The sequence below is a fragment of the Bactrocera latifrons genome, unplaced genomic scaffold (genome assembly GCF_001853355.1).
Source record: "Bactrocera latifrons isolate USDA-ARS-PBARC rearing strain unplaced genomic scaffold, ASM185335v1 scaffold_3, whole genome shotgun sequence".
Classification (NCBI taxonomy): domain Eukaryota; kingdom Metazoa; phylum Arthropoda; class Insecta; order Diptera; family Tephritidae; genus Bactrocera; species Bactrocera latifrons.
Window position 1 is genome coordinate 1,221,488 of NW_017536629.1, and position 26,399 is coordinate 1,247,886.

A 26,399-nucleotide genomic window follows, 5' to 3' on the forward strand; every position below is an offset into this window, starting at 1 on the left:
TTCAGTAACAGTACGATTCAACTTTATATAAGAAATATTGTACAAAAAAGAACTTTGCAAATTTTTGTTGTGGCGTTGCCACGTGTATATAATGCATTTCATTTGAGACCACCAGATTACAAAAAAAAAATACCCAAAACCAAAAGCTACACGACCGTAAATTTATAAAATCTTATATAACACCGCTAAATATAAGCGCTGCTTGTTTGTGAAATTTTACAAGTGATGTTATTCATTTATATAATAAACATGCCAATGTTTGTACATAATTCCGTGCGTTTGTGCTTACGAAAATTTCGCTTATTTCATATCTGAGGCGCAAATAATCAGATTGCCTAGCTTGGTTGTGTTATCTTCATTGATATGATGGATACGATCGATGTGTTGTTATCGCGTGTGTGTGTGTGTTTGTACACCTGTACAAAAACAAAAACAAAACTGGTATGCGCTTTGTGCCTATTCTTGGCAACGCAATAAAACAGGTTAAAAATGCGGTAAACAAAAACCTTAAAACATAGATAACGGTAAGCGCGCGCAGAACGGCTGCAAATACCGATGCGAAAACCTGTACGATTCTATCATTGCTGACAATTGAATGAACGAAACAAACGATAACACAGCAGCATAGCTAATTTGCTGAGAGCTCACGTCATCACACACAATGACCACCCCTTTCATATAGAAAGATATGTCTGTTCGAAGAAAAATTTTCGCGCACATAATCAGAAATTTTCCATAGCGCTTAAGCAATAATAATTTCGTAAAAGTACTTCAATACAATAACCATTTGTAAACAAACCATAAAATACGATTGGAAACTCACCTGGCGTTATCGGCTGATATTCTTGTTGTGGCAGTAGGAAGCATGTCAAAACCTAAGCAGCAGCAATCAAGGGGGTAGAAGAGACAGAAAAAAAAGTAAAAACAAACAAAACACACAATTATTAGTTACTCATTTACAAATGCGAAAAACGGGTTATTTAGAACTCCAAGCCGCAATACACGAGCCAAATCAAAAATGAAAACAAAGCAGAAAATATGTAAAGTGTAAATATTGAGAAATATACTGCGTAGGTATATGTTTGTGTGTGTAGTGTGGCCGACGCTATGGGTAATGAGGTTGCAACGAAAGCGCCGCTGGCAGCAACAAGGCGTAACTACTTCACGTAATTACGTTTGGCACGCGCTTGCAGCAACAAAATAAAACATAATCAGCGCACACTTCCTGCGGCGCGCTTCCCTCATTGCACAACGAACCCAAACGCTTAACACGTGTAGATACAAACAAATAAAAATACATACATACATATACATACATATATGTATATATAAATATATCTGTATAAAAAGCGCCACTTATCCATCACTCTGTCTGCTGTGCTTGTGTACTTTGGCTTAGAGCGCGCATACGCGTCGTTACACTCACCTGTTCACCTGTGGCCTCGTCTGTGTCCGGCTGGAACGTTAGCAGCGGCTGTGCCTGATTTTCCGATAACCAAACAGCTTTCAGCTGCAAATTCACCAAAGTGTATGGCAAGTACTGCAGCTGATTGCCCGACACGTCCAGCACATGCAACACCGTACAGTTGCCCAACTCTGGCGGCAGCCGCTTTAATTTGTTATCGCGCAAACTCAAAACGCCCAAATTTGCACAATTCCCTATCTCGGCCGGTAGGTATTCCAATGCGTTGCGATCCACGTTCAGGTTGCTCAATTTAGTCATTTGCCCAATCGATACGGGTAGCTCTGATAAGAAGTTTTCGGTCAATATCAGTTCTTGCATGCTTTCACAACTGGAAGAGATAAGGTAAGGCCGATGGGTTTATAAATAGTGCAATAATAGTGTAATATTATAAATTTAAATATATATAAGTATAGACGTGTGTGTGCTTGCATTGCGGGAAATAGATAACAGCAATTGCGGTTAGTCAACCACGAAACCCCGCAGCAGACGGCAAATCATCAAGGTGACGTCAGCCACTGACGTACCTAAGTATCGATAAACGGGTACTTATACATATGTATATTCACATTGCATCTAAGCAAAACAAGCCTAATATTTATGGCTGCGTTGTATAATAATCACACGAATACTGAATAATGCCTTTTGGTTGAATTTTTATTTACATGAATCAACTTGCGGTGATTAATTTTACATAAAATAAAAAAAAAAGATAAGTTCGAATGCGCCGCAACTATAGAACTCAGGAGTATTTTTTACAGCACAGATCAGTTTGTATGGCAGCTACTTATAGTATGCTACAGTAGTCCGACCTGAATTTTTTTCAAGATTGTGGCGCTGCATTGTATAATAATCCATGCCAAATTTCTTGGCGATACGTGGCCAAACAAAAAAGTTTTCCATACAGGGACTTGAGTTTGATAAGTCAGTTTGTATGGCAGCTATATGCTATAGTAGTCCAATCTGAAAATTTTTGTCACGAGATTGTAGCGCTGCACTAGAGAATAATCTCTGCCAAATTTCGTGCAAATACCTTGAAAAACAAAAAAGTTTTCCGTACAGGGACTTGAGTTTGATAGGTCAATCTTTATAGCAGCTATATTATACAGTAGTGTAATAAAGACGATTTCGACAAATGTGCAGCTACTTGTAAAGAAAAAGACGAGGCCAAAATTTCAGATCGATATCTCGAAACTGAAACTAGTTCTGGTATCTACAGATAGACGGACGGACGTGTCTAGGTCAACTCAGCTCTTAACACTGATCATTTAAATGTATATACCATATTTTAAAGGTTCTCGGATGCTTCTTTCTGTGTCTAATATACTGCTCAATGTATAATTAGTGACTTATAGTGAATTAATTTCAAGCTCACTTTCGGAGATCAAAATAAAAGCTAGGTTTTATTCTAAGCAGAAACCTTATCAAAAGTGGATGGAGAACTGTCTAGAAGTTCACGCCAGTGAGGAAAGTTCTCTGAGCGCCAGAAACGATAATATTACGTATGGCTCAAACAGTACACGACTTCCGGTCTTAGACCAAGTATCCTCTGGGTAGCCAAAAAAAACATCCCTCCCCAGAGTTGTGGTTCGGTTTCGGAACCCGCCACATAAAAAACACTCCCAATAAAAGTAGAAAACAGCTTCGAAAGAGCAACCCAACTTTTTTCTGTTGAAGATTCGACCAATAAAAAAGAAGAAGAAACTTTAAACTAGGTTCATTTAACTTATTGGCGAGACATAGATCAATCAAACTTCAGGATGACACACCGTTAATTAATAATAAAAAGCGAACGAACCGACGACTGTCCGCAAAAATGACAAATATACATACATATGTATTTTTTGAGTGTACTTACCATCCTATAGTTGGATTCAGTTTCTGTAAACGATTCTGATCTAGTTTTAGAATTGTCAGCCTACTTAATTTGGCGACACCATCGGGCAGTGTCTCAAGTAAATTTTGCGCCAGATCTAAGTCAGTTAAATTCACGAGACCACCGATTTCATTTGGTAATTTCTCCAGCCTGCAACACAGAAAATACAGACGGTTCATCAATATAAAAAAAACTATAAAGGTAATAATGCAAAAATAAATATATAGTATATACCCCGATAAATTATATTGAGCAATCTAGCAAAAAATCAGTAAACGAAACATACCTGTTTTCGGAAACGTCAAGATATGTCAAATTGGTTAGTAGCCCAATTTCAGGTGGCAGCCTCTCTAACTGATTGTGATCGAGCCAGAGCTCATGCAGACCGGGCAAGTAGCCCAAATATGGTGGCAGCTCTTCAATTTCATTGTCGCCCAAATCTAATCTCTTAAGCTTCGTCAGTTGTCGTATCGATTCAGGCAGATGTTTCAATAGATTCTCACGCAGCTCCAATGATTCCAATTGTGTTAAGCTGGAATTGAAATGGATTTACAAATGAGACGTACTATAGTAGACTATCACGGAACCAAATTTTTACATAAAAATATTATTATATTATGAGTTTAGAACTCTGTGATTATAAGTGAATAATGTTTTCCAATTTATTAGTCAGAAGTTCAATTTTATCTAACGCTTAATAATTTTTGACAATTTTTTCTTGTTTATAAATTTATATATCTTCAAATCGACGAGGAACTTGATTACTATGTCAATGTCAATTAGTGTCAATACTCGTCAATTGTTATCGATAACAATCAACTTTGCGATTAATTTAATATATTATTTGGAGAGACACAACAGCAACTGTAATGAGTTTGAACATTTAAAGGCAGCTTACCTTCCGAAATCAACTGGTAATGTGGTAAGTGACATATCATTTAAGCCTAAAACTGTTAAATTTTTGAGTTGAGAAAATCCTGCTGGTAGTTTTGGAATCGGATTTGAGCTGAAATCAGCGACCTGCAGGTTTTGTAGGTGTTTAATGTCATCAGGAATGTCTGGAATATCTGTAAAGGACAGAAAAGAAAATATATGTATTATAAGCATTAGTAATAATAATTTAGTGCTCATTTTAAAAAATTATTGTGTTATAAAGTATTGAAAATTGTATTATTAAATGTTAAATTTTTAAATGCATGTTTTCTCCTATGATTGTCATACACCTTAAACTAGGAATTTAGTTGCGACTTTAATATTTCCGCACATACCTATGCTATGTAGCGCACAAAGGACACACGTACGCGGATATAAACCATTTAGCTCACCACACTGAATAATTTTGCTAAATTCGGTATCAATGCCGAAAATTTCTATTTTTATACCAACGGTTTTACTCGTAGAAGTGCTTGTGTGTAAAAAACCTATGGTAATAATGTGACCAAACACCATGCCATGTGGACATACAAATATATTGATACATATGTACATATGTAAGCACATAACTAGATTATTTAAGGGGGGAAAATCAACAAAGTAGGTCGATAATATTGTGATAAATATTTAGCGATTTTTACACAAATTTTGCAGCATCCAATGATTCAGATTCGGCGGCTTAAAATGTAAATAACGTCTATGTTTCTGATACTGTTACAGCCAATCATGCAACATTTTTTGTTTCGTCGATTGCGCACAAGTAACTTTGATATGAAAGAATGGAAATATTAGAGTTCAACCATAATGTAGGCTCTAAGGGTCAACAAAAACGGTCAAATCGAGATGAGCCACAGGATGTGTTTGGTGATATTGGCGGGGAATCATATAATATGAGTATCAAGCGCTTATTCAGATCTGTTCAGTCCTTTAGACCAAAGGAAGAGAAGAAAACACTCCCACTCTGAGATAAGTCGGCTCAGTATCCGCCGGGGGAAGCAGAGGAAGACGTCTACTCCGTTGGAAAGACCAGATGGAGAAGGAGCTAGTTACACTTGACACCAAACCGTGAAAAGGAAAACCCGCGGATGCGCTGTTGTGAACCGCGTAAGCCTCAAAGTGATTATTACCTGTTCCATTCTATAACGAATGATTTTGTTCGCCTCAGGAGAGGTTTATGAATGGTTATTATCAAGCAAGCTTGACAGAATCTCGGAGACTGTTACAGAATGCAGCCGCTCACCGATCGAACAAATGTGCTCTGACAATTTGTAAGATTTTTCTACTACGAAGAAAATGAGTTGACAACAGATTGTCTGACAACTTTCTTTTAAAGACAAGCACTTACATAAAAACCCAGGATGAACTTATTACTAATAATTGTTTAATAAAGAATTAACACAACAAAATGTACCGACATGCGATACGTTGTTGTGCCAACATAAATATTGGGCACAACTTAAACAACGCGAACCAACACAAATTTTATCGCAATAAGTACTTGTTGATCGAGACAATCCAACTCACGAATTAGATGACACGAAACAATTTTAAAGGAAGCGATGAAATATAGCGATATCAATACGCGCTCGAGAGCCAAGCGAGTATCTTCAGTTGACAAAATCTTTGATAAAACACGGATGAAGCAGCAAACGGACGGAACGACGAAATGTACTCAGTTCAGGTGATAAAAGACACCGTTAAAGCGGAATGAAAACTACATGTTATTGATGTCGAAAGAGAAAAAAAACAACAAAAACCACAACAAGCAACAACAGCAATATTACACAAAGTACAAATATTTGCGCCGAATCGATTTATTCACAGCGTCAACCACGACAAGGTTGGCGACGCTGCCACCCACCACTCGCCACAGCCGGGCAATGCGCCGCGCTATTATATACATACGTATATATGTATCTATGTGCATTAAAGTATATAAATGCAAACAAGTTGATATAAGTGAAAAGTAATAAAAACAACACCATCAACATGCCTACATAGGTCCAACGGTACGAGTATAATGAGGCAGAATACAAACAATAGTTCAAAGGGTGAGAAAACAAGCGCGCACAAGAGTGTATTTAGCCGACACAGAGCACAACGTTCAACGTTTTACGATGATTGCTGCAGTGAGAGAGTGAACAAAATGTGGTAGCACAGTAAATCCTTTAACATTCTTTTTTGTTGACCTAGTTTCGGTACTTTCTGACATGTCAGTCGCGCACCCACTTTTCCGTTCTCGCCGCCCGCTGACGCGTTCGTGCGCCGCTTGGCTTGCCTTTATCGTGACATTGCGGGCTGACAACAACGATTTTGGTGTTGGTCATGGTGATTGGAACGATAACGTAGAGGTCGGTAATAATGTGCGCCATAATGATGGTGAGCTTGATGATGATTAAGTGGCCCTGGTTTCTGATAAATACACCGTGTAACAAACGTACGCGATAGCAAGAAAGGAAGTTAAATGGATTTGAAGAAATTCGGCCACTGCGTGAGCAAATTAATTGCTTTGTATTTCTCAAAGCTTAAATTTTTTGTTTTTCTTTTTTTGTTCTGTCGTAAAATGGAGTTTGAGCTATAAATATATATTATTTTACTTGACGAGTTGAAGTATTTTTTTTAAATACATATGTTAACAGAATGCGATTAAGGGAACGTAAGCAAAATTAGAATGCAAATTTTAACATCACATTCTAAACGCTCTTAGCTCCCGATGTCATACATAATCAATAAATAACCAATATATAACCATTTTATAACCAGTATATAACCATTTTATAACCAGTATATAACCATTTTATAACCAGTATATAACCAGTATATACCCATATGAGTGGCTTCTATTATGTCGTTTTTCCTTCCTTCCTTCCTAAAAAGTGATGTTACATTATTTTGCATTTTAGGTGCCGATATAGTATAGCAATAACAGTAAATAATATGTTTACAGTACAAGAAAATCCAAAAAAAAATATTTTTACTATCAATCTATCACTGTAGAAAAATACCTACCATATACCGAAATGAAACGAAATCGCTTGGTATTTCAACATTTGATTGCTTTCTAACTACTTAGAAAATTAAGCATTTCATGCTGTGTTCCATATTTAAATGCTGTCTTCCTTCACGCTGTTCACATCATTTAAATGATGTTGCACTCGCCCAGCGTATTGCTCACTGAACTGAACTCGTTGTCTAGCTGATTTCGATATGGCTTGGCGCGCGAACAAATTGCTGATTTCCATATGCATGTACAGATAATAATTATACATGTGAGTGAAATATGTTTCTATTTGAAGAGTATTGCTTCTACAATGAAAGGCGGGCCAGTCCTGTTATAACTAGTTGTTCTTTTTAAAGAAGCAAAAATCCAAGACCATTTATGTCTCGTTGTTGCTCCCAACGTAAAAAAAAACAGACAAGTCCATTTGAGATTAGTTGTAAACTAGTCCGTTAACGATTACATTTTAACTAGTTCTACCCCAAACTCGTCAATGTTAGGGTAAAAGTTATTTAGAATCAGCAGCTTTCGCTTGCACGTACGAACCTCAGTCGAAGATATAAAAGTACCGTTAGAAAAAAGTCGAAAATATAAGAAATGAAATAATTAAATTGCTGCTATGAGCGTGAGAATTGTGTCGGACCAGAAATAGTGTCTTTTCCTGCAGGGTATACTTACATTGATGTTTTTACACTTCCATTTACAACTATGTATATACGAACTTATGTACATACATATGTATTATATATGCTTGGCAACGGCTCTGAAAGTGCAGCAGAAAAACTTCAATAAAGCCTAATAGTGAAAAAATATGAACAAATGAATGGAATCATTAAGTTCCTCTTGCAGCAAGCAGAACATCTGCATATTTATCGCACATTCAAGCTCATTAGACAGTTCTATTTTGCAAGCTCTTCAATCGATTGGCGAATTTTACAGAGACATCCCTTGTTCCATACAGTATTGCAGCGAAGACAATTTACAGTAGAGTAACATAGATATATGTATGTACAAACGAACATGAATGTATTGTTTTTGATATATGTTTTGTGATTATTGAAATGTTTAACCTACATATGTCATATGTACGCACAAAAGAACCCACTTCTGAACGATTTTGACAGTACTGAACAGAGATGCATTTGAACACTTTTCTTCTTTATTTTTGCAGACTGCTAAGATTTCGATATAAATATCGATATAAATATTTACATAACATTATATTCATACTTTTCACGCTTTTACACAATTCTATTGGCAGAAATGTTACGTTTCTTGTCACTCGATATTAGATATGGAATCGAATGTAGACCCTCAACACTTTTTACTTCGTATATAACGTTAAGACTCATAGCAAAGATTTGCTGATTTTTGACAAAAACAAAAAAAAAAAGACATTTTATATGGCAACCATGTGCTATAGTGGTCCGATCCGAACAATATACTAAGAGCTTGTACCGTCATATCGGACAGTAATCCATGTCAAATTTCGTACAGATATCTCAAAAATATAAAATATTTTCCATACTAAAACTTGATTTGATCGCTCAGTTTACAAAACTCGTAATTCAATAGGTACGTTACGAAAGTGATAGCAAATGACGCCATATTTTCCCCCGCTCTTTTGACATTTCTCTTCGGTAAAATTTGCAATTTCATCACGAAAAGAGATACGATCTAACGAGTCGAAATTTTTAAAATTGACTACCAAAATTCGGAGTCAGTGGCCTCAACTTTAAGAGCGCTTCGTCCAATTTATTATCGTCATAATCGTTATGTCAGATCAACAATTGAGGGTGCAGTGAAAAAATTTTTATCCACAGGTACAGCACAAAATGTTCTCTTGCCATTGAGACAAAGAAGTGGTCGTAGTGTCGAGGATATTGCTACCGCTAGCGCATCAATTGTGGAAGACCCACGTCAATCTCTCACACGTCGTTCTCAAGCGTTGTTCATCTCTGTGACTTCGTTGTGGCGAATTTTGCAAAAAAAAATCGTAGCCTACATCCTTCCAAGGGCAAATTGACGCAAGAGTTGAAGTTGTCCACCAGAGGTCGTTGTATGGTCATGAATTGGGCTGAGCAACAGCTTGAAAATGACCCGAATTTTTATCGACAAATCAGAATTGATTCGTTAATAAGCAAAAGAAAGATTGTATATATGTCAGGCAGATATCCACACGTGCTCCACGAGTCACCATTGCATCCCGAAAAAATTACGGTTTGGTGCGATTTATGGGACTACGGCGTCATTGAGCCGTACTTCTTCCGTGATGAGCAAGACTGGCACATTACTATGAAAGGCCCGAATCGGAGGATATGGACTTGGACAATATCTGGTTCAAACAAGACGGCACCACAAGCCACACAGCGAATGTTACAATCGATTTATTGAAAATCAAGTTTGGTGAAGGTGTTATCTCACAAAATGACACAGTGAATTAGACGCCTCGGTCGTGCTATTTGACGCCGTAAGACTATTTCCTGTGCGGCTACGTCAAGTCTACGGTATATGCCAAGAGATCATCGACGATTGATGAACTTCGTATGAATATCGAACGTGAAATTGCAGCAGTATCGGCTCAGAAGACATCATCTGAATCTACGGAGTTGAATTTGATGTTTTAGTCTATGAAATCATATTTCTGCTTTACTCTGTGTGCTTTACTCGGCGGCCTCGAATGGTTTATAAGAGATAGTGAACAAATGCAACACCTTTATAAATTAAGAGAATATGTTAATAGAGCATGTTTTTTATTGTCTACATTCGAAAGTATGTGTATGTGTGCGCATAAAATGCAACAATTCATTAAACATAATTCGTCAGCAGACAATTCTCGCCCTAAACACACATAACTCCAACTAACATATGTATATGTAGATGTATATGTGTGCATAAAGTAACGACGGAAACAGTTGGTGGTCATTAAGTTGGCATTCCGAAGCATCGGACCGAGGCAACGAACAGACTCTAAAACTGCCCAGAGCATGGCATGGAATGTGGTAAATGAGAAAGGCGCAACTAAACAAGTACACAACCGACTGAACAATAACAATAGAAGACCCAAGAGCATAAGCAAAAGCGACACAAAAAAACAAAATATGAAATGAGAAAACATGAGGGGGAAACATTGAAAAAGAAAAAGTAATAATTCGTTGACCTCTCTACTTTCATGCCTTACAAACATACAGACATACTTGTAAATAGAAGTATAGATATGTTGGCATAGAGTAGCGGCTTAGAAGCTCATCAGTGGTCTACATAAATCCGAGCAACTTGAAAGATTTGATGGCACCCTGCAACAGTATTTCCTGAAAACACCATGCAACATGCTGTGCTTATGCATACATACATATGTATGTATGTATGTATGTATATATGTATGTATGTATGCGCACAAACAGAATGCATAAGAAGCCGCAGCCAATATGCAAAATTTCATTACTTTACCGGAAGTCATTAGGAACTCGCTGCCTTATATGTTTATATATTAATGTACATGTGTATGTGTTTATAAGCATAATTCTACATGGCGAGCCATCTGTAGTCTAAACACTACCGTTCTTTGAGCGTGATGCCATCAACGAAATAAAAATATTAATTTCCTACACATTTATTTGCGGTCTTGGTGAGTGCGCTTGACCTGTGACTTTCATCAGGCAAATTTAGTTGGCTGCCCAGAGCAATAATTGAGTGAGTAGCCAATAATTGATTACAAATCTTTATGTTTACAGCTTTAATTTCATAAGGCGGATTATGATGCCACTGATTTTTTTACGATTATACATCAGATTTGAGTTATAATTTCACCAAAAGACGAAAAAAGATTTATTTTTTTCTCGTCCTCATCATTTTACTTTTCAGTAAAACAACTTTGTATGATGTACAGTAAAACGAAATCGATTATTTTTCCACTAGATGGCTACAATAATACATATGTATTGCCGTTAGGTAAGTACGCTCAGGTAGCGTTATAAAGATAAGATTTCGCTCTAAAAACACTTCTTGGATAGTTCTTTGATTACTCAACTCAGTATTGTTAGAGCACGCGTTGAAGAAATTAATCACCTGGAAGCGGTCAGCTAGGAGAGATTGTGTCAGAAGCTCCGGGAGTATGGTTGAGTACATTCAACTTATTTACCGAATCTACTTGACCAAAATCGAATAATTTCAACTATGCTAAAAACAACCCTTCAATTTGCAAAATAATGGGCTTCTTTTATTAAACCTTATATAATTATTTAGTCACCTTTAACACCGTGGTAAAGAAGTAAACAACGAAGGGTTGTCAAGAAATCTTAATTCGGATCTATCCCACCAAAAATTGGGGATTGAAAGACTTAATAGACCAGATGTGACCAGCTAGCAAAGAAATTGTGTCAGAATTTCTGACAGTATGGTTGGGAGATGCTGATGCCTCCTTCTTATTTAGCGCATCTACCCGATCTAAATCGGATAATTCTAACTATGCTAAGTAAATCCTTCAATTTAAAGCAAAAATAATGATTTATTTTAATTAGACCTTATATAATTCTTTGGTCACCTCTAGCACCATCGGATTATTTATGCAAGTATTTAAAACAATTAGTAATTGAACTCTGTTCAAATTATGTTTAAATAAATAAAATAGTCTCATAAAAATATGCAAAGCACAACAGATAATATCACTGCGCACTGAAAATTGTTTACCTACAAAATTTGAGCAAAATCTGCATAAGCGCACATTAATTAACATCTTCAAAGGGAAGCGTGAGGAAGTAAACAACCAATTCTGCACCTTTTGATAATCAGCACTTGCTAAAATTATCAAATAGCTTTGCAGTTATAAACATAATAATCTAAAAAAAACTAAGCGCCCACGTGCGCTTCTCGTACACGTGCGCTTCCGTGACCGGCTGGCAAATCAGAAAACTAAGCAGCCATTCACAATGGTGTGATAGTTCACAATTCTTAATTTGTAAAATTTTTTTAGTAGATCGTCGGGAATCATTGAAGTAATGCCTCTATCTGGTTGACGTGCGACCGCTTCAACTGATGAAAGGGTTAGAGGGATGGCATTTCTCGCTAGTCCATTCGAATGATTTTGGTGGATTATTTGCGTATGAAACGCGTTCTGGCTCGACTCGTACCGATAAAGCTAATTTTATTTTATTTTTTTTTTTTTTTGTTTCAAAAATAGTACTGTAAACAGACCATTTTAGATATATACTTGACCATACAAATTCCAATCCCACATTCACGGAGAGCAATACAACTATCGATGTGTCATGGATTTATGAATTTGACATGCAAACAAGTCAGCAATCATAGGAATGGAAGGAAAACGAGTCGAAACAAAAACAACCACGTCAAAGCCACTCAAAAATCAAGGTGACACTAATAGTTTTTTATCGATATTCGTGGTTTCGTGCATTATGAATTTGTTCTAGAGGGACAGACAGTGAATAGAGAATTCTATTTGGCAGTATTGAGGCGTCTGCGTGAGAACATCCGTCGAGAAAAACATTCTCCGCAAAAAGTGGAAGAACAATTCTTGGATTATACCCGATGATAGTACACCATCGCCTCAAGCCACGATTGTGATCGAATTAAAGCCAAAAACGCAATGAATAGCGTCGATCAACCGCAGTATTGACTGCGTGTAAGTGTTTCATTCTGTTAACCGGAATTTACCGCTCCGTGGAACCCGTTTTCATACTACTTAAAAATTAAGGTGACATTTGAATTTAAATTGCGCGCGTCGAAGCATTTGGAGAATTATTTTTTTTTAGGTTGGTAGTACTGTCAGTCACATTTAGGTCAAATTTCACATGTCAAAATATTCATTATTGTTTGAGATACGTCTCGTTTTGTCAGCTGCTAAAAGTGAAGTCTTCGTTTTTTTCGATGTCGAAATTTGTTGAGCAAAGAATTGGCATTAAATGATCATTTCGCCAAAAACTCAACCCATATCGTTCTGCAACCACCGTATTTACCTGATCTGGCGCCGTGCGACTGCTGGCTGTTCACCAAGTCCAAAAGACCGCTCCGAGGACACCGTTTTTATACGATATACGCGAAATAGTCCCTCAATTTTTGAGATATCGATCTAAAATTTTGCGAAGCTTCTTTTCGCCCCGAGATGCCACTCATTTATTGGAACCGTCAATAGCGAAAGCTTTTGTATTTGACGAGATGTCCTCACTAAATTTGGCATGGATTATTGTGCAAATCATCGGTCTATTTTCCGAAGCAATTTTTCAGAATGGATCAATGTAGCATATAGCTGCCATAGAAACTGACCAGTCAGAATTATATTATTTATAGAACCTTTTGTATTTGTGAAAGGTATTAGGCGTTCGGAAGTTAAGGTTTTATATTTATTTTTTTTTTCAAATGTAGAAATGATCTCACAATTTTTTAAAATGGTTAAGGTGTTCTCAAGAAATCCCGTTTTTTGGATTTTTAAGATAAACAACTTTAAAATCCTGACTTTTTTAACGAGAAAAAAACAACAAAAATGATTTGCATAAAGATTCCACGCTGAGAAACCAATTCATGTCGGTAAGTGGTAAGCATACATAGCAATGCGATGATCGCTGTTACCTTTCCAAAACCAAATAATGGCCAGAGGCAAATTTTGTGCAAATTAAAATACAACTGCAAATTGGTTGCCCTAATTAACAGTAGCACGAGTCCTGCTTTCATGCTTACTAATAATTATTCAAATATACTTATGCTGCTGTATTTATATATTTTTTTTCGCAAACAATTCGCCGACTTTGCTTTCAAAACCAAAATGGAAAATTTCTTTTGTCTCTGCAAGCTTTTCGTGCCAACTTTGTTCACACTTCGCATCACTTTTTACTTGGCGTTTTTTCATATGTGCATATTTTCATTTTTATACATTTTTGATTCAATGCCATTTTTGCCGAGATTTTCATCTTTTCATACATATTTATACACCATATATACATATATTTATTGTGTCGTTGAGGTCTGTTTTTGGCAGATATCTGTTGTATATATTATAATTTACGCTTTTGCCTGCATATATTCATATATAAATGTGTGCATACGTACATACATACATAGATGCAGATGAACACCCAGTTGCGAAAATTCAGCGAAGTCGACACACCATCACGCCAACAAAAAGAAACGTTTTTAGAGGTCATTAGCATTTCTCAGTATGCAAAAAGATTGTTTTCCGCCGAAATCCCACTCTTTTGATGCTCTTTACAAATACACAGTATATACATATGTATATTGTGTGCACATGTATGTATAATGTGCGGCGATGCAAAGACTGTTGCACATGCACACCCCCATACCAACAGATGTACTATATTTTCATGCATTTGCAGATGTTTGTATGCATGCATGTGTGTATGCACTTGTGTGCACTCAAGTATGTGGCGGCAAAAGTACTTATGTGTGACTACAACCCAAACACCGACAACCAGAAAGAAAAAACCACCATGATGCACGTAACACATTGGAGTTGCTCGCCGTTGGCGGGTGCACACATCGCCTCGCTGGGGCGCGCTTGGTATATGCGAAGCGGTCGAGATGAGCCATGCGCTTTGTTCCCCAACATTAGTGCCACTTTTCAATTTCAATGAAAGTGCTTAATGAAACTCGGTTTGAACGCCAGCGCTAATACGCAATACGCGACGTATACTCGAAAGCTTTAGCTTTTTTTTATTGTTATTGCTTCGCTTGTGGGAGCGCATTATCCCGAGCGAATACGTGTCGAGTGGACACAGTATAAATTAGAATGCAAGCATACACACGCAAACATATTTTTATTTAAATTAACATTTAAATGCGTGCGTGTGTGCGTTTTTTCATTTTGCTTACCACGAGCTTTCTGGCAGACACCAGCGACTGCCATTAAAATAGTTGGAAATATAAAAAGGAGAATGTTAACCGAAATTTAATTACTTATTGCACTTTTTTCTTTAACTTGTTTGAGGTTCGCAGAAAGGATTAAAACTGCGATAGAGATCACTAGAGGGAACACTAATATTGAGTTTTTCATACAAAACTAGATTAAAAATGTTGAAAACAATATGAAAGAAATCTTATAGAAGTAGTATAGGCATCCTTCCTGGCAGCTATAGTGAATCGATCTATAGTGAATCGATCTGTTAAGCTGTAGTGGTCCGACATCGATCATTCCGATAAATGAACAGCTTCTTTGTGTGAAAAGGACGGAAGCAAATTGATATCTCAAAAACTGAGATAATTTTAAGCAGAATAATCTTTCTCATTGTCCGGCAAATTTTTTCCGAGGACCTGGATATCGGCTACGTGATTAAAGGAATTCATTATTTTTTTCACCACAGATTATGAAGGCACATTAAATTTCAATTGAGTTGTAATACCAAATTACAACTTACAACTCACACTTACTTCAAAATTGGCTGTCGTAATATTGGTTATATGTAAATTTATTTAAATAATTGAAGCTGATGATTTTGTTTCTCAACATAGTTTTTTGGAAATATGTTTTATCGAAACTGAGTTGTATTCATTAATATGTATTTAGAACTTACAACTCAACTAGTTTTCAGTGATAAAAAGAGACTTCATTTCCTCATAATAATTGAAGCTGCCGAACTATTTCCTCCATTTAATTTATTGTAAATATGTTTTGTCGAAAAATACTTTTTCAATGGGAAATTTTTTTTTTCCAAATTTTTAGAATTTTAAATATCAATCGTTGCAATTTAGATATCCAAAAAAATGTTTGCTTATAAAAAAATATATTTTCAAAGTTGATCGATATACATACATGTCCAGAATTTAGTTCACTGTTCCTCTATACACACCATTATAATAAGCATATGTGGATGTGGATATAAAAATCATTTCTTGCAAACCATTCAACAATTGTTTCGATGTTTTGATCCAATAAAAGCGCAAAAGTTTAAGTTAGAAAGTGAATTAAATAAAGCCACAACTAAACTCTTGCAGCGCGAAATGAGTGCATTGAAAATTGTATTTACCTTTCACTAGGATCAAGATAGATGGCTAGAAGCACACTTGTATGTGGCACAAGCACTGCGAGATGAGTTCTTGCATGTCCCCTGAATTGCAAGCACTTTGTGCAGCAAGCACCGTGTCACCGCTAGTGAAAGTTCGCCTAGCCATGCACGAGAAGGGAAATCAATCGTATATGCGCTCAAGGGTCTTTGGCGACGTATCGACATTGATGTACTTTTCCTTTTGAGCGGCACACTTTTTATTGTTTTCCATTTTATTTTATTGTATTTTGATTTTTTTTTTCTTGCATGTTTCAATGATAGTGCTTCATCAATGAGAACACTTGTCAGGGACACAAAAACAACAAACAATAAAGATGTACTTTTCAAATCTCTCATATGCATTTGTATAGTACACACACTTGCTTACAAATTGACGTATGCATTTTGAGGTTCGCCGTTGCAGCACATATCAACCAGCGCTATTCACCTGCAATTGTGGGCTTGGCAACGGAAATGCACTTTCCAACAGAAATTGTGTCACCCTACAATCGGTTTTTAATTTGAACGTTTTATATGAGCGATTTCACACAGACATGCGCATATGCACATATATATTTCCAAAAGCAATAAGAATTATATAATATGTATATTCATACGGCTATACGTTATTTTACATACATATATGTATATACGCGAACGAGTTAGCGATTGACAGGAAACGATATTAAGCGGGCATTATTATGAGTGCTTCACAACTACTGACTAAAGATTAGATGATTTATTCGAGAAAACGAAAACCATATAAAAATAACCAAAAAGGTTTGTTCATGCTTCGCAAAGGCACATAAATGTAGTGTTAACGTAGTTAGTTTGAAAGCCACTTGAAGTTTTTTATGTTATGTTTTTTTTTTTTAAACAAAGATTAATATTGAATTTTTTTAAGCCTGAATATAGAACAAAGCAGAAATTTTGATTGAATATCAGTCTTATTTTGCACCTGCCACTATTTTTAGATTATGATTTCAGAAAATTTGGGCCTAACGCATTTTATAAGCATAGCTTAACAATGAAAAAAAGTCACGTGTTAGCTAATTCTTAGGAATATTATGCAGAAAAAAATTTAAATGTAATAATTTTTATTAAAAATATTTCTTGGAAATTTAATTGAGGTTATGGTTTCGAAGATTACAGGCATTTTAGATGATCGCATAGAAGCTCAGACCACAATGTATTTACTATGATTCAACATGTGACGAGGGGTTTTCATTGATTTATTCGTCAGGGTGGTCATTTTGAACAGAAGTAGTCTTCGTCATTCAAAAAATTACGTTGGTGTAATTTTTATTATTTACGTCATTGTTGAGTTAAATTATCTTATCACCCAATTGTTTGATGATTTGTATGATACTTCTTGGTATAAAGCGCTGCTAACGTTGAAAATATATGTGATCTGGTCTACGAAAAGGGAGCTAACGTGCGTTTTCTGGAAACAGCTATTAAAAAAAGCACCTCATCTTCAATCCGAATCAACTAAAAAGTGAAAACTGATTTTTTTACACCTAAGCCCCCTTTCCGTAGACCAGGTCACATATAAGATTTTAATATCGACAGTATGTATTGCCTTGAAGTGGGCTGTTGAAAACAAAAGCAGTGAGGAAACATATTATATGCACTTGCAAGTCAGGAAGAGGCATTTTATTCAATGATTACATATTATATTTACAGAATTTAAACTATTTTAAGTTAGGTAAGGTTAAATGGCTGATTAAAGATCGCACGTGCACTGCTATAGTTGGTTCTTTGTCAGGCCATAGAAAAGTAGAACTCGAACTTATAAATTAACAAAACGCTTCCACAGGCATTTAATTTCTAAGTGTATACGTCTTGACCTCCCAAACGCGGGAGAGTCAAGAAGAAAGTGTTGAGTTGTTTCCACCTGGTAAGATTCTCAGCCTCACTGCATTAATTCCAATGGCCTGTTAAAAGCGCTACAACAAGAGAGAGGCCAGCCTTGCTGAGAGCAAAAGATCACTAGATCTCTTGCGATCGATCTTGAGCCATGTAGGTGGCTCAGCCCTGGCCAAGCTTCCGCGAGGATTACTACATTAATAATGCGCGATTTATTTAAAAAAAATGTTGGATGCCCTTCAGGAGAACCTTAAGCAAAAGGATGGCGGTTGGAAGATTTGTCTGCTTAAAATTTTGTAAATCCACAAACAAAAAAAAAAAAATATTTTTACACAGGTACAGATAGTTTAATATCGACGAGCTAGTCAAACTTTTGTTGGCGGATTCCAAAAACAAAAAGTGAAAAGAATATTAGGCTTAAAAAATTAAAATTATTAACACAACCTTATTTCTTCATCGATCTTGAAAATTCGCGCATTCAAGCGCAGGCTATGCTAAAAGATAACTACCAAACATAGTTTCAAGAATAACGCGTTTAAAGTTTTGGGAGCCGAATACACTAAGGTCGAAACTATTTGTCGCATCACCTGCAAATTTTTGAATATAGTTCAAAATGTATATAGATACTTAATTTTTTGCAAATTCACAAGTGGATATAACTCCTTAATAACGATAGAAAATTTCACATGAGTTTAAGCCTTCACTTAGACATTCCTACACACTGAACGGTACTTATTATCGCTTCCTTAGCGATACATAAAGCAAATTGGAACATCTCACCTAATTCAACACAGTTCTTATGCAGCTTATGGCAATGTATGCATATACATATTCGGCTAAATCATTTGATGAACACAATGACATCAAAAACAGGTGAGTCCGCGATGTCATCAACGAAGCTCAACAATTTGGAAATATTACAAAAAATATTAATTGACTGAAATAATCAAAATATTCAGCATTAATGCGAGGTAAGCAGGCCGCGATGATGGTGACATTTTCAAATCGGCTTTTAGACAACCATTACATACATACATAACTGCACGCCAACCAAAAGTGGCAGTCAGTCAACCGCCAATTGGCGTGAACTGAATTTAAATGCCGCAATTTACACACACACATACATACACGCACATATGCAACGCTTTGGCGTTGGAATTTCTGTATAGATCATGTATGAATTTTATTGTCGGGTGTATAATTACATATGACCCGCTTCACAACCGGTTCGACGCGACGCGATCCAATGCGCCAAAGCCGAGTGCAGCAGATACAGCGCGAGTATAATGGCGAAGAAAATCGTCATACTCAAAATGCTAAAATAACAATAATTTGAGCGTGAATGCATATACACACACGCACACAAACATAACTGTATGTATGTAAACAGTGGCAAAGCTGTTGRCGTAATGCTAATTGTTGATTTATACATACAAATATATAAGCGTTTATTATGAAAAGCAACTGCAACGTGTATCGCATATTAAAGTTGCATTGATATTTCCAGCTTTTCGCAATGGAATACGAAATGGCAGAGACACAGAGCACTGCGTAAACGAGAACAGGCTTAGTAATGATTTATGGCTGGAATAATTGCACCTAGATTTGCCTCTAATCGAAGCGGATATGCGTGGAATTGCACTGTCTTATAATTTAGATCTTCTATCCAGCGCAAACTAATTCCATGATAAGGGTTTGCCAACATTCTGCTGCTCCTAGAAAATATTTAGGCCAATTTCAGCGATTTCACAGGCGTTTAACACTCCCTAAATAGCACATCAACGCAAAGAATCGATAAACGAACTATAATATTCCTAAATATGGTCGGACAGACAAACGAAATTCAGAAGGTAAATAAAGATAATGTTGAAGAGCACGCGAATTGTGCCAAGACAATCAGGTAAGGTCTAGCGTTGAAAAAAAGCAACACGCACAAAAAGTTTTCAGCAAACGACTTCAATACCATACACATACATAAATATATGTGTAAGTATGTTTACTATCGAGGGGATAGCGGTGGTGCGTGTTTGCTTTCAGCGAATTGTGTCCGAAACGCTTGGTGGCAGCGAGCCATAAAGCTCTAGCCTATTTTCATTTTTTAAGCATTTTAAATACACAAATCTAGCATAAGCTAGATATGGAAACACGAGTTAATGGCGAAACTAGTTCTACGCACATTACGGCACTTCGCTCATGCACACACATACACATATACGTGTGAGGTTTTGAGCATGTGAGCACAACGCTTATGCGAGTGTTTCAAAAGTGCATAGAAACATAACTTGCAGACACGTAACAAATTACCCTTCAGTAAATTTAGACAGTCTCAAAACTGACAGCAGAGTACATTACAAATTTTCTGAGCTTTTTTTTGAACTGTGCGAGCTTTCAAGCAGAGCTGTAGGAATAAAAGTGCACTTGCTGCCTTTGACCACCGCTAAAACAATACAAGCCTTTCGCTTTACAAAAACAGCAATTTACTCTGAGCTAATAGGCCCATACAGAAGCCGTCGAAAATGGTAAAAATTACGCGAAGAGCAAAATATCAAAAAAATAAAGAAAAAATAAAGAAAAAATAATTTACGGACAATCTAAGGTCGGGAGAGTAAGGGGTCGATCTCCGGCAAAGCTGCGCGTCCCGTAAAAAAAAATTATGTGGCGGAGTTGTAGATAATGAAAATACCTACAACTTATGTACCGAAACCTATTGTGCATAACCTCAAATATTTTTTGAAAAATTCAAATATTCAAGTTTATAGGTTTTTTATTGTTATCGCGCACAAAAAAATTATTTAAGGAATTTTCAAGTAAACTTTCCTACTTATGTGGACAGCAGACTGCTGTGGAAGCACAACGTCAAAGAAATAGTCGGAAAAGCTAGCAATGTTTTATATGCGTGTAGGCAGATGCTCGGCACAACCTGCGCGCTCTCTCCCTCCCTCATGCACAGGTGCTACCCAACTGTTGTTAGACCAATTCTGCTCTATGGTGCAGTAGTATGGTGGACAGGYGTAGAGAAATCCAACTACCGGAAGCCAAATAAAATTGGAAAGCGTTTAGGGGCTCGCTGCACTGTGCATAAATGGARCTTTAAGAACTCCAACGGCGGCTCTTGAASTGATATTAAACCTMTTCGCTGAAAACAGTGCAGCAAAATCGGCGCGATAACTACTGGCTTCAGGAGAATTTACATATAGAATCTTCGGGCATAACTCGATGGGTAATGGCGGTGGGGCAAACACAGACTATATGATCCCACTTTTCCACTGGGAGAGAAAGTTCAAAGTAAACATAGAAAAAYATGGTTGGCGTAAAGATATGTTAGATAGGCGCTGCACTATAAACRTTTATACGGATGGCTCGAAAATGGACGATGCAGTTGAGCTAGAGATAACTGTCCCGAGTTAGGCATAAGGTAGCATTTTAAGTTGCGGGACCACTGCAGTATATTAAGCTGGAGTTTTRCTATTGCCAAAGCCGCGGAGCTGGCCTCTGCTGGAAATTCCAGAGTCAACATCTATGTATACAACAAAGCAGCAATTAAGGCAGTAACCTCGTGTCGCATATTGGCCAGAAGTGTCCTGGAAAACAGAGCAGCAGTGGAAAGCGTTGCCAGAAGGAAGCAACTTCACTTTTACTTTACCAAGTCACAAAGGCATCGAAGGCAGTGAAATAGTGGACGAKATTGCTAAGAATGGTGAACGGCTAACATCCGAAAATGTGATCAACATTCGGGAACCCCTGCACTGCCATAGAAGCATGGTAAAGAAAATCAAAACTCTATTTAACGAGGCACCTGGATGCAAAACTGCAAAAGTCATGTGCAAAACGGTAGATGGGAAGTACACTAAATTACTATTGGCACTTCATAGAAAAGACTGTCCAAACATAATCGGAATACTAACTGATCACTGTCTGATGGGGCATACACGTGCAGAATGGGACCTACAGATCGAGTAGGAAATGTCTAGAGCAAGGCATCAGGGAAACAATGTAGCAAATCTTGTACACTTGTCCCGCACTGGCAATACTACGCTGTAAACATCATGATAGTGAGAGCASAGAACCTCTTAAAATTCACGTCTATGCAAGATTACGTTCTCTGTCAAACYGTAAATTCTAAATAAGAACCAGACAAGCCATAATTAATATCTGGAAGAGGCAAATATTGTTAAACTTTTACGTGTACTAACTAAWTTTTTAAAGATAATCTCCCACTCAAAACCATGCCTCAGTACTGGGTTTAGCTACTGAAATTGTTCTACGAAAATTAGCTTTTTATTTGGTTCAAATTTTTTTCATATTTACTATGAAAATATCAAGAAAGGCTAAGAGCAAAAAGAAGAGCTTATTAGCTAAGCCAACAATATACATAAATGCACCAGCGGGTTGGTGTATTGAAGACAGCACAATTTACGGCAACATTAAGGGAAGTGAAACTAGGCCAAAAGAACATCGCTCCTATCATTTAAACACAAACCTACACACGGCAAATTAAATTACAATCTCTTGGGTGATATCATAATGCTTTAATTTTGAAGCTCATAAGCACATACTATACACATAYCTACATACATGCATAYATGTGTATACAGTAGAACTCTCATTTCAGTAATCCCTTTTTCCTTAATAATGAGGAGATCAGCAATTAAGTTTCTCACAACGTGGGAAATTACAGAACTTTTTTCTTCAATTCCAACCGATTATCTATGTAATAACCGCACTATGTGTATATGTATAGGTGTTTTTTTATGATAGAAAGCAAAATGTATTAAGCTTTTGAATTCTTCTTTACTCGGTAAGATAAATATAATTTCGCTGGTCACTTAAATTAATCATARCATTAAAAACTATTCTTTCTATGAGCGCAATTCTGCGGAAAAATTATCTTTATAAGAACACACAATGCTTCTCGGGTTATAAAAAATACAAATAAARAAGAAATTTCACGATTGATGAGAGATGCCAATCTTTTAACAGAAATTGTGAATCATTAACAATACAGACATTTTAAAAAACAATAGTAAAAAACTTGTTTCGCTTTCAAGGCAAAATACATATTTTCGCATACTGTATATCTACAATGAAATATYTGCCAATGGTTTAAAACTGTGATAATTCAAGGAAACGCCATTATTTGTCTGTTCAATGGTATAAAGGTATAATCAAGGGAAGTGAGTTGAACAAACTTGATTGGAAAAAACAGCATGTAAATAATAATCTTATTTGAAATAACAAAACTGATCAAAAGAACCAGAAAAAATTTTAACTTCAATTTCATCGAAGAAATTAAAAGGTTAACATACTAGAACTTAATTTTTKATATATATACTTTAGTGGTCCGATYTGAAAATATTGTYYTGAGATTGTACCGTGCATGTATCCAAACATTCGGATATCCTCACACGCTCTGACTTCATACCGGATCACTTGGCTCATGGAGTCGTCAAAACGAACACTGGCCACCAACGAGGGAGTTGTGGTTGGGAAGAAGCCGTTGAAGAAGAGGGACAATGAGCATCGACAGAATTCTGCCACTACAATAGCAACAAAAACAACAGGTGCAATGAGTTTCTTCAGKGATGAGTGAAAACTTGGAGGAAGGTTGGCGGAGGGGTTTACTGTCAGCAACTCTATATCAACTCCAGCTTCAGACTTCCTGACTATTGCAGTGTCTTCCAAGCCACCATTGCACCCATAAAGGCAGCAGTAGGTCTACTGATCCGCAATGCAGCCTCCATTTACTAAGATAGCAGCGCTGCGATACTAGTCTTGAATTCTTTAGCGTTCCAGGTTGGGGGTTGGTCGAGGAGTTCATAACCTCGCTATCAATAGCATCGAGAGACTTTGTGATATGAATGGAAAAGGAAATTACAAAGCTGATGAGCTGGCAAAGAAAGGCACCCTGAAACCGCTAATCGGTCCATTGGAAAMGGGTTCGTGCTCCCGTAGCCTCTTATGTTCTAGTACTAGATAGCAGAGCTTCGCGTATATGCAGTCAAATAAGCGGAAGTAGCTCATCACACTGCACTTACAGGGTCCCAGAACTTACCTTCTGATTGTTACCAATTCTTGGCAAATTTAAAATATTCTGTTCCGGGTATAGAAAGAAAAGTGCAAGCGACTAAAATCGAAAAGTGCGAAACGTTGATTTGTTGAACCTATGTTTTCAGTTCGCTTTCGCTTGAACTTAGGCATGCTTTGCAAAAGCTATTTTCCTTTCCTTTGTACCGCCTGCAATTAAACTTAAAGATGCCACGGCAAATCGTGCTAAAATTATTTTGACGAATTTTTGTTGCTCCCCTCATAACGGAATGGTACTATAGAGCAGATGCGGTCGCCTTTGACGTCACACATAGTTGGAAGCGCGATGAAAACAATTAAAATTACCCGCACACACACACACAAATCAAATCACAACGAACGGAAAATATTACGAAAAGAAGAAAAATAAAATAAAATGCTCACTGCCATTCACCGGCAATGGGCCGCAGCCCACACAAACGAGCGCGATGCACAGAGAAAGCCGAAAGCCGTTAGTGAACGTGTGGTTTTGTTTAGTTTTTCATTGCTGCTTTGYGCGCTAAGTAACATTGCGAATGCGAATTGGCAAATATGTTTGCAACTGTTCACAGAACGCTGAAAAAGTGCCGATTGCACGACTCTCACATTCACACCCACTTTGCTGCGCCAACGAAACATTCCTWTCGCGCATTCGACACCGCCAACACCAGACCTACACACGACGACGACTCGCAACAGGTACGAGTTCASCGATTATTGATTAGCTTACACACCCCCGCAACATCGTGCACACACAGTGACACACAGGCATGCAGTGCTTTGCAAAGTGGCAGGTACTCATTTTCAATCAAAATATTACCTCCGCCGACACACCGCCAAAGCACAAATTATACATGGTATGTATGCATTATGTTGATACATTTTTTGGTATTACGGCGTGTGTTTGCAGTTGTTTCAATAATGATAATAATAAATAAATAAAATATGTTTTAAAAACAGACGAAATCCACATGTGAGGCCACGATCGCTATTGAAGTGAAAATCAATGCCGGCAAGCAGCGCTGCAGCCAAACATAATGTGTCCGCTTGCACTCACACACACATACACATSCATTGGCATAGTAATGCTCGTGCTCGCATGAGTATGGCAACGCTGGCAAGTGGAATTGTATGCGTAAATCGTAAATTCCTTCAATCAGCAGAATGTTTAATTAGCGTGGAAATGTTTATTTGCTTCATATGCCTTCCARCAGCTGTTATAGTGTTAGTTTCCACACACGACTACGTATGGCTAGTAAGCAATTGTATGWGAACATTTGTGCTTACGTACGGAGATAAATTTATACGGCGATCGTCGTCAAACTTTTGACTTTGCTACAAATATATATTATTAATATGTATATATACGAGTATACATACATATGTACAAGAGATATAAGCCTGTGTACACACCTATTARTATACAAATAATGAAATTCCCGCGATCGTTGGCTAAACAATTAAATACGATCCGGCATGGCAACACATAATGCCCGCGTCCACCAGCGAAGCACACGTGATGTGGCCACCAACACTTCTCAATAATATTTAGAGCATCATTTTACATACAAAAGCAACGCACAATTATAGGCAAAAGGTTAGGCTACAGCTGCCCCTTTTTCTTGCAGTCAGACTTGTGTTGCACCTAAGCTTTAACGGYTGACCCAATGCTTTGTTGGAGTTGGCCAAAAAACGTGATCGAATTGAGTGTTTATTACTGCTCTAACCAAAAGCAAGTTGTTACATGCACAATATAACGGGTGATCCAAGTAGAGGTACTTTTTTCGTTTAGCTTTTTTTGGCAGATCAACTTTGAAACCCAGCAATCATTATTGCATAATATTCAACCGATAGACCACGCCCAGCACMCAGTGAAGAAAATATAGCAACCGTAACTGAGAGTGTATACGAAGTCAGTGGAGCGTCGATTCGGCGCCTTACACAACAACTCGGACTGACGAATGGAACGACTTGGCACATTTTACGTCGCGATCTTAAATGAAAAGCTTTTAAGAATACAGCTTGTGAAAGAACTGAAGCCGCTCGACCATCACAAGCGACATCGCTTCCCTATATGGGCTCTTGAAAAGCTCCAAGAAGATCCCAAGTTATCGAGCCAAATTTTGTTCACCGAAGAGGAAAATTTCTCAAAATGTAAACAAGCAAAATTAACACAACCTGAACATT

The 26,399-nt window shown here is 37.1% G+C and overlaps 1 protein-coding gene across 11 annotated transcripts in view; it reads right to left on the reverse strand.

The window, feature by feature from the left end:
• LOC108970407 (protein lap4) overlaps positions 1-26,399 on the reverse strand; it is a gene marked incomplete in the record, with an annotated part of 147,788 nt that overhangs the window by 104,371 nt on the left and 17,018 nt on the right. For all 11 annotated transcript variants that reach the window (XM_018935756.1, XM_018935747.1, XM_018935750.1 and 8 more), the window contains 5 exon segments: positions 824-875; positions 1,427-1,793; positions 3,321-3,488; positions 3,625-3,870; positions 4,237-4,405. In XM_018935756.1, the coding sequence (XP_018791301.1) occupies positions 824-875; positions 1,427-1,793; positions 3,321-3,488; positions 3,625-3,870; positions 4,237-4,405 (1,002 nt within the window).